The sequence below is a fragment of the Scyliorhinus canicula genome, chromosome 1 (assembly GCF_902713615.1).
Source record: "Scyliorhinus canicula chromosome 1, sScyCan1.1, whole genome shotgun sequence".
Classification (NCBI taxonomy): Eukaryota; Metazoa; Chordata; class Chondrichthyes; order Carcharhiniformes; family Scyliorhinidae; genus Scyliorhinus; species Scyliorhinus canicula.
This window is the reverse complement of record NC_052146.1, coordinates 21,191,982-21,211,451: the sequence shown is the minus strand read 5'-3', so window position 1 is coordinate 21,211,451 and position 19,470 is coordinate 21,191,982. Positions and strand designations below refer to the sequence as shown.

The window sequence follows — 19,470 nt, the reverse complement described above, 5'->3', positions numbered from 1 at the left end:
CCAAAAAATGGGCGTCCACTCGGCCTGTCGCGGGCCGGAGAATCGTTAGGAGGCGCTGCCACGGCCGCCGACCAGCGCGGGTGTTTCTCCCCCCCCCGCCCCCCGCCAAATCCCTGGCACCGGAGAATTCGGCAGCAGGCGGGGGCGGGATTCACGCCGTACCCCAGCGATTCTCCGACCCGGCGGGGTGTCGGGACTGCCATTAGCACTCTTTCCCCTTGGTTTCTGTGGCCATTAGCACCCAGTTTGCCTGGTTTTCTGTGGCTTTGACTCATCTTTCATTCTCACTCCGCAGTATAAATATTTCCCACTCTCTGGGCGAGATTCTCCGCATTCCCGACGGTGCGGAGAATAGCGTGGCTCGTAAAATTTTACGGCCACGCTGTTCCGACGCCCTCCCGCTATTCTCCCCCCCCCCCCCACGCCCAACTCCCGACACGAATCGCTGCCGCCGTTTTTTACAGCCGGCAGCGATTCACAGCTGATAGATGGGCCGAGTTCCCAGCCCTTTACGGCTGTTTTTATGAACGGCAAACACACCTGGTCTGGCCGTTCGTAAAAAACGGCCGTAAACACTCGCATTTTATAACCATGGCACTGATTGGCACGGCAGTACCACGGCCGTGCCAAGGGTGCCATGGGCCCGCGATCGGTGAGCACCGATCGCGGGCAGCGGGCCCGATGCCCGCGCACTATTTCTCCTTCCGCCGCCCCGCAGTATCCATTCGCGGGGCGGCTGAGGGGCAACCCGGCCCGCGCATGCGCGGGTTTCGCGCAAATGCGCGATGACGTCATCCGCGCATGCGCGGGTTGGAGTCTTCCAATCCGCGCATGCGCGGCTGACGTCATATGACGCGTCAGCCGGCGCTAACTCCGGCAAACGTGCTGAACGAAATTCGTTAAACCCGTGATGCCGGAGCTTACGGTGTCGGGCCAGAATCGGTTCCCGGTCGGGAAGGGGGGGGCTGGCGTCAAACCCGCCCGGGTTTGACGCCAGCCTTACGATTTCTCCCCATATGGGAGAATCTCGCCCTCTCTGTCTGTTAGCTTTGACAAAGAATCATCGGACTCGAAACGTTAGTTCTTTTCTCTCCCTACAGATGTTGCCAGACCTACTGAGATTTTCCAGCACTTTCTCTTTCGTTTCAGATTCCAGCATCCGCAGTAATTTGCTTTTAAATAACAAGGCTTAGAAATTCCTGACCTCAAAAAAAACTGAGTGTAAAGACAGCTCAAAAAATAATAGCTTGTTTTTTGACTTATCACCATCATAATTGTAATTGTTATATTAAATTTAAAGAGCAGACAACCTTCATGATATTCGAGTGTAAAAGAATGAAGAATAAGTGGCCAATTGAAGCCACAGACTTGCATCATTACATTAACAACAAGCAATTAATTTACACAACAATTATTTGGTGATACTAATTAATCAGTTATAGCATAATTGATCCAGCAATACAAAATGGTGTATTATGGTATTGTTCTTAGAATCACGGAATGTTGTGTTTCCACATTGTTGGCTTGCTCACATGGATTAATTCATATAATAATTCAACAAGGTCGTCTACAGAATTTTAAAATACTACTATAAGTAAGTTCAATAAAACTTTAAATGAATTACAAAAGAATCTTTATTTAATAAAATTATCTTTATATTTTAATGCAAACATTAATATCATTAGGTACATTTTTGTCCCATTACTATGAAGTAGTTTATTTACATCAATCAGGAAAAAGTTTACCAGAGAAAGGCTGTCATGCAAGCACTGCATATATTTTGTAAACAGTAAAATGCTCCAGTTCACTGCTTGGAGAACAAGTAAAATTACATTCGAACACAAGACAGTAGTCATCTGATAAACACAAGCAATCTGTAGGTGCACGTTGAATATCAAAGCACAGTATTAATTTGTCAATACGCTGTGCATGTCCACATCTGAACTCACGTTGAACACATTCTTACAGCTCAGAATAAAAAGAGCTCACAGGAAGCCCAGATTATTCAATATTCACAAACACAATTTGAAACAAGCCAAATGCACCACAGCCAGACAGAAGACAGAGAGACCCAAACCTCCTTCATAATTCCATGGAGTCTCCTTTGGATTTGGAGATCAATTCTGCCATGTCCTAATCATAATCAAACACAAAAAGAAATCTCCAAGGACATAGCCATGCATATGACTGAGCCTCAAAGCTCCCCTCCTTTCCCGAGTTATGGTTGACAAAGGCTGCATCAATTAAACGTAATGGCATTTGCAATCAATCAATATTTCCCAGATAATAATGACAAGTGTACCTCTTTCCACTTCGCCTTTGTAGATTTCTATAAAGATCTGGTAATTGTGTACGTTATTAGTAATGGATTTAACACATTTGTAAGTTTATCCTGTCTTTTATTACTAATATAAAGTTTCAATGCAGTGAACTTTCTGAGGTTGGTAACATGGTTACAATCAGAATATGTGGCATCGATGATATTAATTTTCCCAGTGATAAAATAAATTGCAAAAGTAATTCCTTGAAGTGAAAAACAGGCTGACGGCTAATCCAATTGTTTAGATACAATAGTGGATACCTGGATGTAAGTTACAGGTGTGATCTAATTGAGATATTTGGAAGGTTAATATGTAGCCAAAAATGAATTAAAGGCTGGGAGCAACCAGGGACTTGGGGTGGTATTTAACCACATAACAGATAACCGAGAGTGAGTTATAGGCTAACATCGATTTGGGTGATGACATGAACCATGTGATATTGAACAGTTCACAACTGCCATAAAAACCCTCAGAATTTTCCACATTCAAACTAATAGATTGCTTGTAGTGTTCCTCATGACTAATCCAGGACCTAAATGTTTACCACTGTCCTGTTTCAGAATCAACACCAGTAATTTGCCTGTACTTTAATACAGTCAATTGGCCACTGAAATATATCACATCACCAGCTCAAGATAAGACACACCTTACTGACAATGAATGATACAGGTTTCACAAATATAATATTTGCAGTACAATTAACAAGTACTTCACAATTCTGCCATTCCTGCTCATAATCAAACACAAAAAGAAATCCCCTACTCACAAAACTAGTTAAATCTGATTGCTTTACCCCTATCTTCCACCATCGTTTTGCAGTTTTTACTGATAATGCAGATACCTTATATAGAGTTGTTTATAACCCCTTCTTCGCTAAAATCCTTCCTCTTGGGTTATTTATATAGTTAGCAGAGGATTTTTTGCTTCTTCATTGCATTTCTAATTCTTGCTAAATCTAAATTTGGCACGGTATTGCCCTGGATGTTTAAAAAAAAATAATGATTAGATCTCCAGTGAGTTGAGCCTGAACAGACAAATGATGATTGCTTATCACCCAGGCCCAGCTAACTGACCATCTCCAGCCAGCCATTGATTGAGGTCAATATCAGAGCACTTAACAAATATCCACCGCACCCCTCACCCAGTAGGCCTAACTAAAATAGCAGTTTTGTCAGGACTTTTGCTTAGTGGTTTCAATTGTAATATGGCAGTAAATCTTATTTTTGACAATTCTTACCGTCAGTATGCTTCACAGTTGTTTGGAAATGTTCTGCCTCGTTCTCCTGGCAGATTCCAGGTAGTTTAGTGCCACCGGGAACCAAGGAAATCTATGTTTTTCTCGCACAAACAGAATTTGACTGTAAGTTCAAACTCAGTTGCTCTGATCATTATAACATTCATATGCCACCAGATACAGCTCAAATCCTGTACCCTTGCCGCCAATTCAATCTCCTCTGTCGACAGTACCTCAGTTTGAACCAGTCTTTACAATCTTAGCATTTTGTTTAGTCCCAAGCTGTGTTTCCAACCCCACATTCTATCCATCACAAAGATCACCTACTGTGTACCTGTCTCTACCTGCACCTCATCATTTGCTGCTTCCTACCTTCTCTTCTGCCGATTTCAGCTCATCCAAAATTCTGCTGTCCATATTCCATCTCGTAGCAAGCTTTATTTGTCGATCATTCCTATCGTTACAGACCTATGTTGGGTCAGTCCCTCAACATCTCCAAATTAAACTTCTCTACCTTGTGATTAAATTCTTGATTGCCCCCTCCCCTCCCAAGCCTCCATAACGTTTAACTTCCTCTAGCCCTTCAACCCCATCAGGACCCTATTCCTCTCACTGTGGCCTCCTGTGTATGCCCTCTTCTGTTCACCCCACAATAGGTAGCTGTGTCTTCAAGTCTCTAGATCCCATGCTGGAATTTTACAACTCTCTGCCACTCCACCTTTAAGGCCCTCGTTAAAACCCGCTTTCTTGACCACGCTTTTGGTCCTCCCCTTTGATGGTTGTTTCTTTGTTTTAGCATCAATTTTATGTCTCATTACATCTCTCAGAATTGCCTTGGCGTTATTTTCTATGTTAAAGAAAATACAAATTGCTATGGGGCACCCTGTTTCTGCGGAACTTTAATATCCAATGACTCCCGTCCAGGACTCCCATCGCCCACTGCTTCACATTCCTGGAACTAACATTGCTCGCACCAAATCCACAGGTGAAATCCGCAGCTCAAAATGGCAGACAGAAGGGTAGGCTTTTATAGTAGAAACTCCCTGGAGTGTAACATTAATTATTTTATAGGTGAGACTATTAAGTTTCTTTAAAATCGATGCAATTTTTTAGTAAGCTTGACATGTTATCTCTTGCTGTGTGCATTCACCCGAGTTAGAAAACCATAAGCAAAGTGAGGGAATTACAAATATGATCGATAACCTGATTCACAAATGCAAGCTTTACAAACGTTTGAGGGATTTGATTTTTCATTTGCTGCACATTGCTCATGTCTCCTTGATAATTCATGCTGCATTTGACTTATTCATGTTTAATAAATATGATATTTGGTGGTTAAACAGAGAAGTAGTTTTTCGAACCAGATTTTTACCCTGTAAATTTTTGATGGTCATACCTGAGGTACGCCACTTGTGACTGGTGAAGTATCTGAGATCAGGCACAATACAGTGTAATTGAGAAATGACCAAAATTGTTCATGTAAATCTGCGCTCTCCTGCTTTTGTTTTCCAATCATATTAATCATATAGGGGCAGCAGGGTAGCATGGTGGTTAGCATATTTCCCGGCTGGGTCACTGTCTGTGTGGAGTCTGCACGTCCTCCCCCTGTGTGCGTGGGTTTCCTCCGGGTGCTCCGGTTTCCTCCCACAGTCCAAAGATGTGCGGGTTAGGTGGATTGGCCATGCTAAATTGCCCGTAGTGTCCTAATAAAAGTAAGGTTAAGGGGAGGGTTGTTGGGTTACGGGTATAGGGTGGATACGTGGGTTTGAGTAGGGTGATCATGGCTCGGCACAACATTGAGGGCCGAAGGGCCTGTTCTGTGCTGTACTGTTCTATGTTCTAAAGAGAGATGCACAGTGAATGGAAATTAGGCCGAATCAATCAAAATTGTTGGAGTTAACTTTAATTTAGCGACAAAATTGAGGTTTTAACTTTTGGACTCAACAAGTGACCTGCATAAGGAGCAGTGGCACATGACCAATGAGAAAGAGCTTTGCATGTTTTGATGAGCATATACATTCAGCATATCAATAAACATTCAATCAGACACGGTATTGGAAGAAACAAGCTGTTTCCCCATGCGGACGACAGGAGGACTTTGACAGTGACTCAAGCATGCAGCAGTAGAAGTCTGAGAGCTGGTACCTTGCCATCTTCTGTGCTGGAAATGGAGAAGATCAACTTTTGGGGGAGAGGTGTGGGATATTCAATTCTGTGTACTGTGAGTGATCTAAAGTTGCATACATTTCAAAAGTCACATTTTGCTAGTCAAAAAATAGCCTATTTCTGATCTGGAACTCATTGCTACTAGAATGGCTCCGTTACCTGTAGTTAAGTGACAGCCTGTCGCAGTTGGTATCAACTCTCTGCCTCTCAATCAAATGATTGTGGGTTCAAGCCCTGCTTCAGGACTTGAGCGCCCAATCTATGCTGAAGCTTTAATGCATAGAACCATAGAACGTTAGGGTGCAGAAAGAGGCCATTCAGCCCATTGGTGTCTATACCGGAAAAAATAAGAGAAAAAAGAAACGAGCCTCTAACTTTAATCCCACCTTCCCACTGGTCTGTAGTCTTTCAGGTTACAGCATGTCAGATCGTTTCAGCCTCAACCACCAATTTAAGCAGTTAATTCCAGAAAGCCACCACCCTCTGGGTGAAAATGTTTTCCTCATGCCCCTCTAATCCTTCTACCAATCACCTTAAATCTATGCCCCCTCAGCTGGGGGAAATAAGTCTTTCCGGTCTACCTGAGGCCCCTCATAATTTAGTACACCTCAATTAGGTCATCCCTTAGCCTCCTCTGTTCTTTTTAAAAAATAAATTTAGAGTACCGAATTATATTTTTCCAACTAAGGGGCAATTTAGCATAGCCAATCCAACTTACCCTGCACATCTTTGGGTTGTGGAGGTGAGACCCACGAAGGAGAATGTGCAAACTTCACACGGACAGTGACCCGGAGCCCTGCCAATCTCTCCTCATAGCTGCAATTTTCAAGCCCTGACAACATTCTTGTAAATCTCCTCTGCACTCTTTGACAGCAATTATGTCCTTCCTGTAATCTGGTGACCAGAACTGTACACAAAATTCCAGCTGTGGCCTAACCAGCGTTTTATACAGTTCCATTATTATATCCCTGCTTTCGTATTCAATACCTCGCCAAATAAAATAAAGTACTCCATATACTCGCTTGACTGCCTTGTCCACCTGTCCTGACATCTTTATGGATCTGTGGATATGCACTCCAAGGCCTCTAACTTCCTTAACCCCTCTCAATATCTTCCTGTTTATTGAGTATTCCCTTGCTTTGTTTGTCCTTTCCAAATGTACTCTCACACTTTTACAGGTTAAATTCCATTTGCCACTTCTCTGCCCACTCAATCAAATCATTGATGTCATTCTGGAGTCAACAGGTATCCTCCTCACTATCAACTACACAGCCAATGTTTATGCAAACTCTCCATCTATGCCTCCCAAATTTAAGTCTATACCATTAAAATATACAACAAGCAGCAGCAAGGGGCCTAACACTTAGCTCTCTGGGACACCACTGGAAACCGTTTTCCATTTCACTGAGCCACCTTCCCCTGCATCCCATGAGATCTGAAATTTCTGGCCAGTCTGCCATGTGCCACGCAATATGGCACGTGTAACAAAGTCTGTTTCATTTGCCATTCTTCAAATGAAACGTTAAACCAAGTTTTCATTCACCTGTCAAGTCTACGTTAAGCAACCCGACGAGAATTTCCCCAAACGTTTTCCAGCTGGATATCTCCAGAACCTCTGGAGAAACAGCTAAAATTGCCAGTTCCGCTGTTTCATGGTTCCACTGCTTGTCCACTGAGGTTACAACAGCAGATCAGGCGGGCAATGGAAATTTAGGGCCTCCATTTTATTTTGAGGCAGAGCAGGGAATTCTGGTATTCTCACCATCATTTCAACCTCCACCATAAACAGAATCATTCATTGCTGATAGGATTTGTTATAACCCCAATGGAGATCAAGAAATAAGGACAATCCGATTCCCCCTGACCTCCACAGAATATGAACTTCCCAAGTAATGGGGGCCGGGCTTCCCCTAAACAAAGGAAGCCCTCTCTAGTATCAAACCCTTTGGGGATTGGCAATGTGAGTGTGTTATTAATAAACCTTGTTCATCGTTTTCTACCTGCTGTTTCATGTGTGTTGTGTTGGCGGATTCAACAGGATCTTACTGCATGCATTACAACAGTGATTGCACTTTGATTGTTTTCCAAATACTTTAGGATATTTCTAAGGCATTTTAACTCCTGTACAGTAGTATGTTTTGATTTCTATTCACTCAGCCAACTTTTCTTGTGCAAAGGCCTGCCTTTGCCAGCCCAAATTAACCATGAAGCCTTGTTTGTTCACATTATTTCCAAATTAATCAGCTATTATAATGCCATTTGGAGTATGCATAGTAAGGCATCCACACATGACATGTTGAGTGTATGTTCAAAGCTCAACACTGTGAGGTCCTCATAGAGCCTTCATAATTAACAAAAAAAAATCACGAATATTCTTGAAACTGCCCATTTCTCAGTCTTGACTCAGTGTCACTGTACTTCTTGCTGTCCCAGTTAAAGAGTTTTAGATTGTGGCCATAAGAGGGACTATCCCAACCTCATTCCTGACGGCTAGTAAATATCTCTACGATTATCATTGGTTATATATTGCAAGTTCGAGTTTGATCCTCAGTGAGAGACTGAAAGCAGAGATATAGAGTGAATGAAGGAGGTAACTAATAAATGAACTTAAAGAATGTGTGAATCAGGGGTGGTGCCTAGCCAATCTTATTGGGCAAGTATACACTTACCTTGTACAATCGTGTGTATATAGAACTCAGAATGGCTGTACTTGTGGTGTACCTGTGAAATTTGCTACCAGAAATATTGAAAGTTAAAAATTGACACATTTCTAACTTCTGGAACATTTGTTGGAATTATCTTGAAGTATTGCCCTCAGTAAGTTCAAATCAAGAACACCCTTATGAAATCAGCACCTTAGCATCAGGGATTACTTTCAGCGCAGCAAAGAATAACCAATTACAATACTTGTTTCACAACTGTGAATGTCTTAAGATTTTACTGACTTATCAACCAGGAATAATCAAGTTTCATATTGGCAACAAGGAATGATCTATTGCGACAGTTAAGCGACAGGATGCTGCCCAGTGTGATATAGATGGCATACACAAAGGGAAATGGCACCTTAGAAAATCATTGTTTTACCAGCAGGCATTTCATATTAACACGTCACCTCCTTAGCAAACACCTGATACAAGACCAGCTCGTTGAAGTTTGATGGGTAGCCATGGTGTTGCATTTATACATGTCAACATACATAAATTTCCTGTTGGAAATATTAACTTTCTCAGTATATAACTGAGTTTTCTATAAAGCGGTGCAGTTTCAAACACTTTTTTTTATTGTTTTAAAGTTACAGGTATATTAAGCAGTCCCATTGCTTGGTACAGAACTACAGACAAGCCTTGTTAATACAAACTAGATTTCTAAAGAGATTGATTTGTTTTGTGAAGGTGACCAGGGCTTCCTGCCTCATATTCACATTGAGACTATTTCTTGTTTGGTTTGATTTTCCATGCAATGATAAAATAAAGTCCTTGTGTACCAGCCTGTCCACACTTGGCATCACATCTACAGAGTTCATTTGAACAGTGTGTTTTCTGTGCCTATTTCCTGCTTATCTTCTGTGCAAGAATTCTGATTAATTGAAAATGAAACTGTGACAACTATAAGAGATTGTCTTATTGACCGACCTATTGGCATTTAATGGGTACCTATGATAGTTTTTAATTCATTTGTTAATAAATCATGTTGCAAATATTTCCATTAGCAATGAATAGGGCTGGTTCATGGGGAGCATAGGGAGAAGGAACATATGGCAGGAGTTTGCAGTAACAAAGCTTGTCTGATTTATGGCTGAGTAAATGGCAAGATATGAAAGACAGGCCCTCCCCTTACATTCTACTTTAGATTCTACCTATAGTTTCCATTCCTGTATGGGTGCCCTCTGGTTTGACATCACAGATTGCTGGGGTGGGGCGGGGTTGTTTCCCTTTTTTTTATATATATGAGGAGTGCACTACATTTGTTTTCCACCTTAATACTCACGCTGCTTTTTAACTATGGGTCTATATTAGTAATGATCACAATGTCCGCTTTTCGCGAGGCCATTTTTGGTCTGTTTGCTCTTCCAACAAACTCACTCTAGGTGCTTCTGGTTGAACTGCTTGAGCAATGCGTCCTGCCCACCATTTCCTGACCCCACTCTTGCTGGCTGGACTCTTGTAGACCTTGCCCCATTGTCTCAATCGGTAGGAAGCAGGAAGCAAGGGCTGCCAATAAGCAACATCCGCTGTACACTGAAAGTGTCAAGTAGATCGAGGATTCCAACATAACCTGATTGGGAAAACAGATCCTGTCAACTAATACGTAGTTCTTCACTCCCCTTTAAATAATGTTATTACAATTTAACAACGTTTTCTGGAAGGTGGTTTAATTATTTCTCCTTGGTCCTTATTTCCTCGTGGCAAAATCGTTTCTCTTTGGAACTCTCTTCCTGAAAAGGTTGTGGAAGCAGAGTCATATTTTTAAAGCGGGGTAGATAGATTCTTGGTAAGCAAGAATCTATCTATCTGTGTAGGTGAGATGCAGATTTGAGGTTCCTATCAGAGCAGCCATGATCTTATTAAATGGCGGAACAGGCTCTAGAGTTTAAATGGCTATACTCCTGCTCCTTGCTCAAATGTCTATATATATGTATGAAAGTTACATTCATCTAACACAAGTGCCAGGCAATTTCCAACAAGAGCGAGTCTAACCATCTCCAGGAAATTCAATGCCATTACCATCACTGAATTCCTCATTATCAACATCCAGAGGGTTACCATTGACCAGAAACTGAACTGGACCAACCATATAAATACTGCTGCCACAAGAGTAGGTGAGAGACTGAATTCTGCAGAGAGTAACCCACATTCCCGTGACAATATGATAACATTCTATTAGCTTTCCTAATTACCTGCTGCACCTGCTCACTAACCTTTTATGATTCATGCACTAGGACACCCATATCCCTTGGCATAGTTATAAATTGATAGCTATTTACAGCATGGAAACAGGGCCTTCGGCCCAGCTTGTCCATGCCGCCCAGTTTCTATCACTAAGCTAGTCCCACTTTCCCGCATTTGGCCTATAACCCTCTATGCCCACCCTGCCCATGTAACTGTCAAACTGCTTTTTAAAGAACAAAATTGTACCTGCTTCTACCACTGCCTCTGGCAGCCCGTTCCAGATGCTCATCACCCTCTGTGTGAAGAAATTTCCCCTCTGGTCTCTTTTGTATCTCTCCACTCTCACCTTAAACCTATGCCCTGTAGGTCTAGACACCTCGTAATTTTGGGAAATCTACTTCATCTATGCTCCTCATTATTTTATAGACCTCTATAAGATTACCACTAATCCATTACAGTTCGCCTACCGCTGCAACAGGTCCACAGCAGATGCCATCTCCATGGCCCTGCACTCTACCCTGGAACACCTAGATAACAAAAACACCTATGTCAGACTCCTATTTATCGACTACAGCTCAGCCTTCAACACCATCATTCCTACGAAACTCATCTCCAAACTCCATAGCCTTGGCCTCGGCTCCTCCCTCTGCGACTGGATCCTGACTTTCTAACCCACAGGCCACAATCAATAAAGATAGGCAACAACACCTCCTCCACGATCATCCTCAACACTGGTGCCCCACAAGGCTGTGTCCTCAGCCCCCTACTATACTCCTTATACACCTATGACTGTGTGGCCAAATTCCCCTCCAACTCAATTTTCAAATTTGCTGATGACACCACCGTAGTGGGTCGGATTTCAAACAATGACGAGACAGAGTACAGGAATGAGATAGAGCATCTGGTGAACTGGTGTGACGACAATTCTCTCTCCCTCAATGTCAACAAAACGAAGGAGATTGTCATCGACTTCAGGAAGCGTAGTGGAGAACATGCCCCTGACTACATCAATGGGAACTAAGTAGAAAGGGTCGAGAGCTTCAAGTTTTTAGGTGTACAGATCACCAACAGCCTGTCTTGGTTCCCCATGCCGACATTATAATTAAGAAAGCCCATCAACAACTCTACTTTCTCAGAAGACTGAGGAAATTTGGCATGTCAGCTACGACCCTCACCAACTTCTACAGATGCATCAGAGAAAGAATTATTTCTGGTTGTATCACAGCTTGGTCTGGAGCCTGCTCTGCCCAAGACTGCAGGAAACTACAAAAGATTGTGAATGTAGCCCAGTCCATCACGCAAACCAGCCTCCCATCCATTGACTCTATCTATAATTCCCGCTGCCTCAGAAAGGCAGCCAGCACAATTAAGGACCCCAGGCACCCCGGACATACTCTCTTCCACCATCTTCCGTCAGGAAAAGGATACCAAAGTTTGAGGTCACGTACCAACCGACTCAAGAACAGTTTCTTCCCTACTGCCATCAGACTTTTGAATGGACCTACCTCGTCTTAAGTTGATCTTTTCTCTACACCTTGCTATAACTGTAACATTATATTCTGCAGTCTCTCCTTCCTTCCCTGTGTACGGTATGCATTGTATGTACAGCATGCAAGAAACAATACTTTACACTGTATACTCATACATGTGACAATAATAATAAATCAAATCAAATCCTACGCTCCAGGGAAAGAAGTCCAAGTCCATCCAACCTCTCCTTATAACTCAGACCATCAAGTCCTGGTAGAATCCTCGTAAATCTCTTCTGCACTCTTTCTAGTTTAACAATCTCCTTTCTAGACTTCCGGTTGCGGCTATGCCTGGGTAGGTCGCACATTCGGCAGCTCCCGCCGGAAACGGACTTTTGGGCTCTTTTAAGGAGCCCCAGCGGCACTTGGTTGACGATTCCCGGTGTGGGAAGACGACAGTAAGGTCCCCCCAGCACTGTGTGGAGTGGACCTGGAGCAGCGCGGTCAAAAAAGGGGCATTAGAGAAGAGAGGAGAGCGGGTGCGAAAAAACAAGATGGCGGAGGGCGGAGACCAGGCAGCGTGGGCTCAGTGGTCGCGGGAGCAGCAAGAGTTTCTACGAAGCTGCTTTGCGGAATTGAAGGCGGAGATGTTGGCCTCTATGAAGGTGTCGATAGAAAGGCTGGTAGAGACCCAGAGGATGCAGGGGACAGCGATTAAAGAGGTGCAGCAGAAGGCCTCCGATAATGAGGACGAGATCCTGGGCCTGGCAAAGAGGTGGAGGCACACGAGGCGCTCCATAAAAAGTGGCAGGAGAAATTTGAGGATCTGGAGAACAGTTCGAGAAGGAAGAATTTGCGGATTCTGGGTCTCCCTGAAGGTACAGAGGGGTTGGATGCTGGGGCGTATGTAGCCACGATGCTGAGCACGCTGATAGGTGTGGGGGCCTTCCCGAGGCCCTTGGAGCTGGATGGGGCGCACAGAGTCCTGGCGAGGAGACCGAGGCCCAACGAGCCGCTGAGAGCTGTGGTGGTGACGTTTCACCGTTACACCGACAGGGAGTGCGTCTTGCGATGGGCGAAGAAGGAGCGGAGCAGCAGGTGGGAGAATGCTGAAATTCGCATTTACCAGGACTGGAGTGCAGAGCTGGCCAAGAAGAGGGCAGGATTCAATCGGGCCAAGGCGGTTCTCCACGGAAAGGGGGTGCAGTTTGGGCTGTTGCAGTCCACGTGACTGTCAGGACTGTCACCAGATGAGGCGTGGCCCTTTATCAAAAATGAGAAACTGGACTCAAATTAGTGGTCTGTACCATGTTTTGGGGGGATGTTGTGGAGTGGGAGAGGGTGATATTTGTGTTTCCTTCTGTTTTTTCTGTGTGGGCGCTGATCTGGGAGGGGTTGTTCCCCACGTTTAGTGGGGGTAGAAAGGGCCGAGAACCCTGGGCCTCTGGGGATGGGGGTGAGGTTGTAGGAGAATGGAGCTGTGCCACAGAGGGCGGGGTCAGCCCAGACTGGGAGCACAGGTTTTCTTTTCTAGCGGAAAGAGAGGGGGCGGGGCCAGACGCAGGGAGGCGGTATTGGTTTGGAGTCCACATTGGTTTGCTGGGGGTGTGGGGGGGGGGGGGACTTGGGTTTTAGGAGGGAATTCTGCGGGGATCGGTGGCAGAGGCGGGAGCGGCCGGGGTCAGCAGGAGTCAGCTGACTTACGGGAGTGCAATGGGGGGAGTAGGGGGGGGGGGGGGTCAAGCAATTGCCTGGCTGGGGTAGTGAGGGGTTGGGGGGGGTTGCTGCTGTATTGACTGAGGGGGTGCTGGAGATAATCGGGAGAGTTGGGGCAGGGAAACTCCGCCTGGGGGGCTGGAAAGAGTGGGAGACGTGTGCACGTGGCTGGCCCAAAAAAGGAGATGGCTAGTCGGCGGGGGGGGGGGGGGGGGGGGGGGGGGGCAGGTAGTCCCCCGATCCGGCTGATCATGTGGAACGTGAGAGGCCTTAATGGGCCGGTCAAGAGGACCCGGGTATTTGCTCACTTAAAGGGACTGAAGGCAGACATAGCCATGGTACAGGCGACGCACCTGAAAGTTACGGATCAGAACAGGCTGAGGAAGGGATGGATAGGGCAGGTCTTTCACTCCGGGTTGGACGCAAAGAACAGGGAGGTAGCAATCTTGGTGAGCAAGCGGGTGACTTTCGAGGCGGTGGGCATTGTGGCAGATAAAGGGGGCCGTTACGTGATGGTGAGTGGGAGGCTGCACGGGGCCCGGTTGGTGAATGTATATGCCCCAAATTGATGCTAAGTCGGATCCTGGATTTGGAGGTGGGGAACCTAATTATGGGGGGGGGGGGGATTTCAACACGGTACTGGACCCGGCAATGGATCGGTCTAGGTCAAGGTCGGGTAAGAGGCCGGCTGCGGCCAAGGTCCTGAGGGGGGTTTATGGATCAGATGGGGGGGAGTGGATCCGTGGAGGTTTGCTAGGCCAAGGGCGAGGGAGTTCTCCTTCTATTCCCATGTGCACAAGGCCTATTCACGGATAGACTTTTTTGTGGTGAATAGGGCACTGTTCCCGAGAGTAGAGGGCATGGAGCACTTGGCCATCGCGATTTCAGATCACGCCCTGCAATGGGTGGAGCTGGAGTTGGGAGAATAGAGGGGCCAGCGCCTGTTGTGGTGCTTGGGCGTGGGATTATTGGCGGATGAGGAGGTCTGTGGGGGGATCCGGGGGTGTATACAGAGGTATATGGAGGCCAATGACAATGGGGAGGTCTCGGTGAGTGTGGTCTGGGAGGCGCTGAAGGCGGGGGTCAGAGGGGAGCTGATCTCCATTAGGGCTCACAGAGAGAAGAGGGAGAGGAGGGAGAGGAATAGATTGGTAGGAGAGATACTTAGGGTGGATAGGAGATATACGGGATCCCCCGAGGAGGGGCTGTTGAAGGAGCGCCGGAGTCTCCAAACGGAGTTTGACTTGTTGACGACGGGGAAAGCTGAGGCCCAGTGGGGCAAGGTACAAGGAGCAGCGTATGAATATGGGGAGAAGGCGAGTCGGATGCTGGCGCATCAGCTGCGAAAGGAGGCAGCGGCTAGGGAAATTGGGGGCATCAGGGACAAGGGAGGGAATACGGTGCGGAGTCCAGTCAGAATAAATGAGGTCTTTTATTTCATTTATTTCATTTATTTCATTCATTTCATTTCATGAGAACTTGTACAAATCAGTACCCCTGGATGGGGGGGGGGGGGGGGGGGGGGGGGAGATGGGGGGGGGGGGGGGGATGCGGCGGTTCCTGGATCAATTGAGGTTTCCGAGGGTGGAGATGGAGTAGGTAGAGGGCTTGGGGGCCCCGATTGGGATGGAGGAGCTGGTTAATGGGCAAGGGTGGGTAAGGCCCCGGGACCGGATGGGTTACCGATTGAATTTGATAGGAAGTTTTCGGAACTGTTGGCTCCGTTGCTGTTGAGAACTTTTAACGAGGCGAGAGAAAAAGGAATTCTTCCCCCGAGATGTCGAGAGCTCTGATCTTATTCTGAAGCGGGACAAAGACTCGCTGCAGTGTGGCTCGTATAGGCCGATTTCACTCCTCAATGTGGATGCCAAGCTGTTGGCGAAGGTCCTGGCCACTAGGATTGAGGATTATGTCCCGGGAGTGATACATGAGAATCAGACGTGGTTTGTGAAGGGCAGGCTGTTGAATGCAAATGTGCGGAGGCTTCTGAATGTGATTATGATGCCCTCGGAGGGGGGGGGGGGGGGGGGGGGGATGCAGAGGTGGCGGCGGCTAAGGATGCGGAGAAGGCCTTTGACCGGGTGGAGTGGGAGTACCTGTGGGAGGTGCTGGGTAGGTTTTGGTTTGGGGAGGGGTTCATAGGGTGGGTTAAATTGTTATACCAGGCCCCGGTGGCGAGTGTATCGATGAACCGGTTGAGGTCAGAGTACTTTAGACTGTACCGTGGAACGAGGCAGGGATGCCCTCTGTCCCCCCTGCTGTTTGCTTTGGCGATCGAGCCATTGGCCATGGCGCTGAGGGAGTCTAGAGGCTGGAGGGGTTTGGTTCGGTGGGGGGGGCACTGCGTCTCACTATATGTGGATGATCTGCTTTTATATATTACAGACCCGGTAGAGGGGATGGGGGAGGTTATGCAGACCCTCAGGGAGTTTGGAGACTTCTCGGGGTATAAGCTTAATGTTGGGAAGAGTGAGCTCTTTGTGGTGCATGCACGGGGCCAGGAAGAGAGGTTGGAGGAGCTGCCGCTCGAGATGGTGGAGAGGAGTTTTCGGTACATATGTGCTACCACTCTCCCTAGCGGGCAGGGTGCAGTCTGTCAAGGTGACGGTCCTCCCTAGGTTCTTGTTCATGTCTCAGTGCCTGCCCATCCTCATCCCTGAAGCCTTTTTCAAGCGAGTGAGCAAGAGTATCATGGGATTTGTGTGGGCCAATAAGACCCTGAGGGTTAAGAGACTGTTCTTGGAGCGCAGTCGGGAGGATGGGGGGCTGGCGCTGCCGAATCTGTGGAGCTACTACTGGGCAGTAAACGTGTCGATGATTCGGAAGTGGATGATGGAGGGAGAGGGGGGGCATGGAAAAGGCTAGAGGCGGCGTTTTGTGTAGGTACTCGCCTGGGGGCACTGGTGATGGCACCATTGCCGTTTCCGCCGATGCGGTATACCACGAGCCCGGTGGTGACGGCGACGCTGAGGATTTGGGGGCAATGGAGGCAGCATAGGGGGGAGACGGGGGCCTCAGTTTGGTCCCCGATACGGAATAACCATAGGTTTGCCCCGGGCAGGGTAGATGGTGGGTTCTGAAGCTGGCACCGGGTGGGAATTAGAAGGCTGGGGGATCTATTAATTGACGGGACTTTTGCCAGTTTGAGGGCACTGGAGGAGAAATTCGGGTTACCCCCAGGAAATGCCTTCAGGTACATGCAGGTTCAGGCGTTTGTTAGGAAGCAGGTAGGAGAATTTCCATTGTTGCCTGCCCGAAGGATACACGACAGGGTGATTTCGGGTGTGTGGGTCGGAGAGGGTAAGATCTCGGAGATATACCAGGAGCTGCAGGAGGCGGAGGAGGCCTCAGTGGAGGAGCTGAAGGGCAAATGGGAGGAGGAGCTGGGTGAGGAGCTGGATGAGGGCCTGTGGGCAGACGCCCTGGGCAGGGTCAATTCCTCCTCATCTTGCGCCAGGCTCAGCCTGATCCAGTTTAAAATGTTACACAGGGCGAATATGACAGGGGCAAGGATGAGTACGTTTTTTGGGGTGGCGGACAGATGTGTGAGGTGTTCGGGAAGCCCAGCTAACCACACCCATATGTTCTGGGCGTGCCTGGCACTTGCGGAGTTCTGGAAGGGCTTTTCAAAGGTCATGTCCAAGGTCTTGGATACTCGGGTAAAACCGAGTTGGAGGATAGCGTTATTTGGGGTATTGGAGGATCCGGGAGTGCAGGAGTCGAAAGAGGCCGGAGTTCTGGCCTTTGCCTCCTTGGTAGCCCGGAGAAGGCTCTTGTTATTGTGGAGGGACGCAAAGCCCCCAAGTATGGAGGCTTGGATCAATGACATGGCGGGGTTTCTCAGGTTGGAGAGGATAAAGTTTGCCTTGTGAGGGTCCTTGCAGGGGTTCTCCAGGCGGTGGCAACCGTTCCTTGACTTTCTCGCGGAACTTTAGGTGGAGGTCAACAGCAGCAGCAACTCAGGGAGGGGGGGGGGGGGGCGGGGGGGGGGGGGGGGGGGCTGATTTCTTTCCCTTTTTGAAAGGGGCGCTTGCCCTATTTTGTTTGAGTTGGGTGTTAATTTGTTTAAACTGTTTATCATTTAGAGGGTTAAGTTGTTCTGTTTGGTTGGCACGTTGCCCTTTTCTCTTTGTATTATTTTCCTTTTCGGAGTGTTCTGTAAAACTTTTTGAAAAAATACATTTAAAAACACAATATCCTTTCTATAATAGGGTGACTAGAACTGAGTATTCCATGTGTGGTCGTACCAATGTGTTGTAGAACTTCAACAAGACATCCCAACTCCTGCATTCAATATTCTGACCAATAAAACCTAGCATGCTGAATGCCTTCTTCACCACCCTGCCCACCTGCGACTCCACCTTCAAGGAGCCGTGAACCTGTACCCCTAGATCTTTGTTCTGTAACTCTCCCCAACTCCCTACCATTAACTGAGTAGGTCTTGCGCTGATTTGATCGACCAAAATGCATCACCTCACATTTATCCAAATTAAACTCCATCTGCCATTCAACGGCCCAACTGGTCAAGATCCTGTTGCAATCTTATATAACCTTTTTCACTATCCACTATGCCGCCAATCTTGGTGTCATCTGTAAACTTACTAACCATGCCTCCTACATTCCCATCCGAATCATTTATAAATATAACAAGTAACAGTGGACCCAGCACCGATCCCTGAGACACACCTCAGAACTCTGCAATCTCTCACAATTTGGATAATATGCTTCTCCTTTGTCCTTCCTGACAAAACAGATAATTTCATATTTTCCAGATCTTTGCCCACTCATTTAACCTATCTCTCTTTTTGTAGCCTCCTTATGTCCTCTTCACAACTTACTTTCCTACCTATCTTTCTGTCATAATTAAATTTGCCAACCATCCCTTCATCCAAGTCATTTATCTGCTATGCTCACTCCCGGCAGTAGCTCATGGCCATCTGACATTGGTTCCTACTCATTAACTGTTGTTCAATTCAAGCCAATTGTATATCCAATTTTCCAGCTCTCCCTGGATTTCATGGGATCTAACCTTGCAGAGCAGCCTACCATGTGGAACTTTATCAACGGCCTTGCTGAAGTCCATATAATCTATGTCTACCTCCCTTTCCCCAATGACCTTCCTGGTCACTTCATCAAAGAACTCTAACAAATGTATTTGTAAAAAAAATTTAGAATACCCAATTATTATTTTTCCAATGAAGGGGCAATTTAGCGTGGCCAATCTACCTAACCTGCACATCTTTGGGTTGTGGGGGTGAAACCCACGCAGACGTGGGGAGAATGTGCAAACTCCACATGGACAGTGACCCAGGGCTGGGATTCGAACTCAGGTCCTCAGCGCAACTCTAACAAATTTATAAGGCATGATCTCCCATGCACAAAGCCATGCAGACTACTCCTAATCAAACCCTGTCTTTCCAAATGCCTGTATATCTCTCTCTCAGAATCCTCTCTAATAACTTACCCACCACAGAATTATAGAATTTACAGTGCAGAAGGAGGTCATTTGGCCCATCGAGTCTGCATGCCCCTTGGAAAGAGCACCCTACCTAAGCCCCTACCTCCACCCTATCCCCTCACCTCCACCCTATCCCTGTAACCCCACCTAACCGTTTTTTTTTTGGACACTCAGGGCAGTTTGGCATAGCCAATCCACCTCACCTGTCCACCTTTGG

The 19,470-nt window shown here is 46.6% G+C and overlaps 1 protein-coding gene across 1 annotated transcript in view; it reads right to left on the bottom strand.

Moving 5' to 3' along the window:
- Positions 1–6,557: 6,557 nt before the first annotated feature.
- LOC119977565 (synaptic vesicle 2-related protein) overlaps positions 6,558–19,470 on the bottom strand; it is a 68,957-nt gene continuing 56,044 nt past the window's right edge. The window contains exon 16 of the mRNA XM_038818696.1: positions 6,558–9,996. Within this exon, the coding sequence (XP_038674624.1) occupies positions 9,805–9,996 (192 nt within the window). The 3' untranslated portion in view covers positions 6,558–9,804. The remainder of the gene's footprint in view (positions 9,997–19,470) is intronic.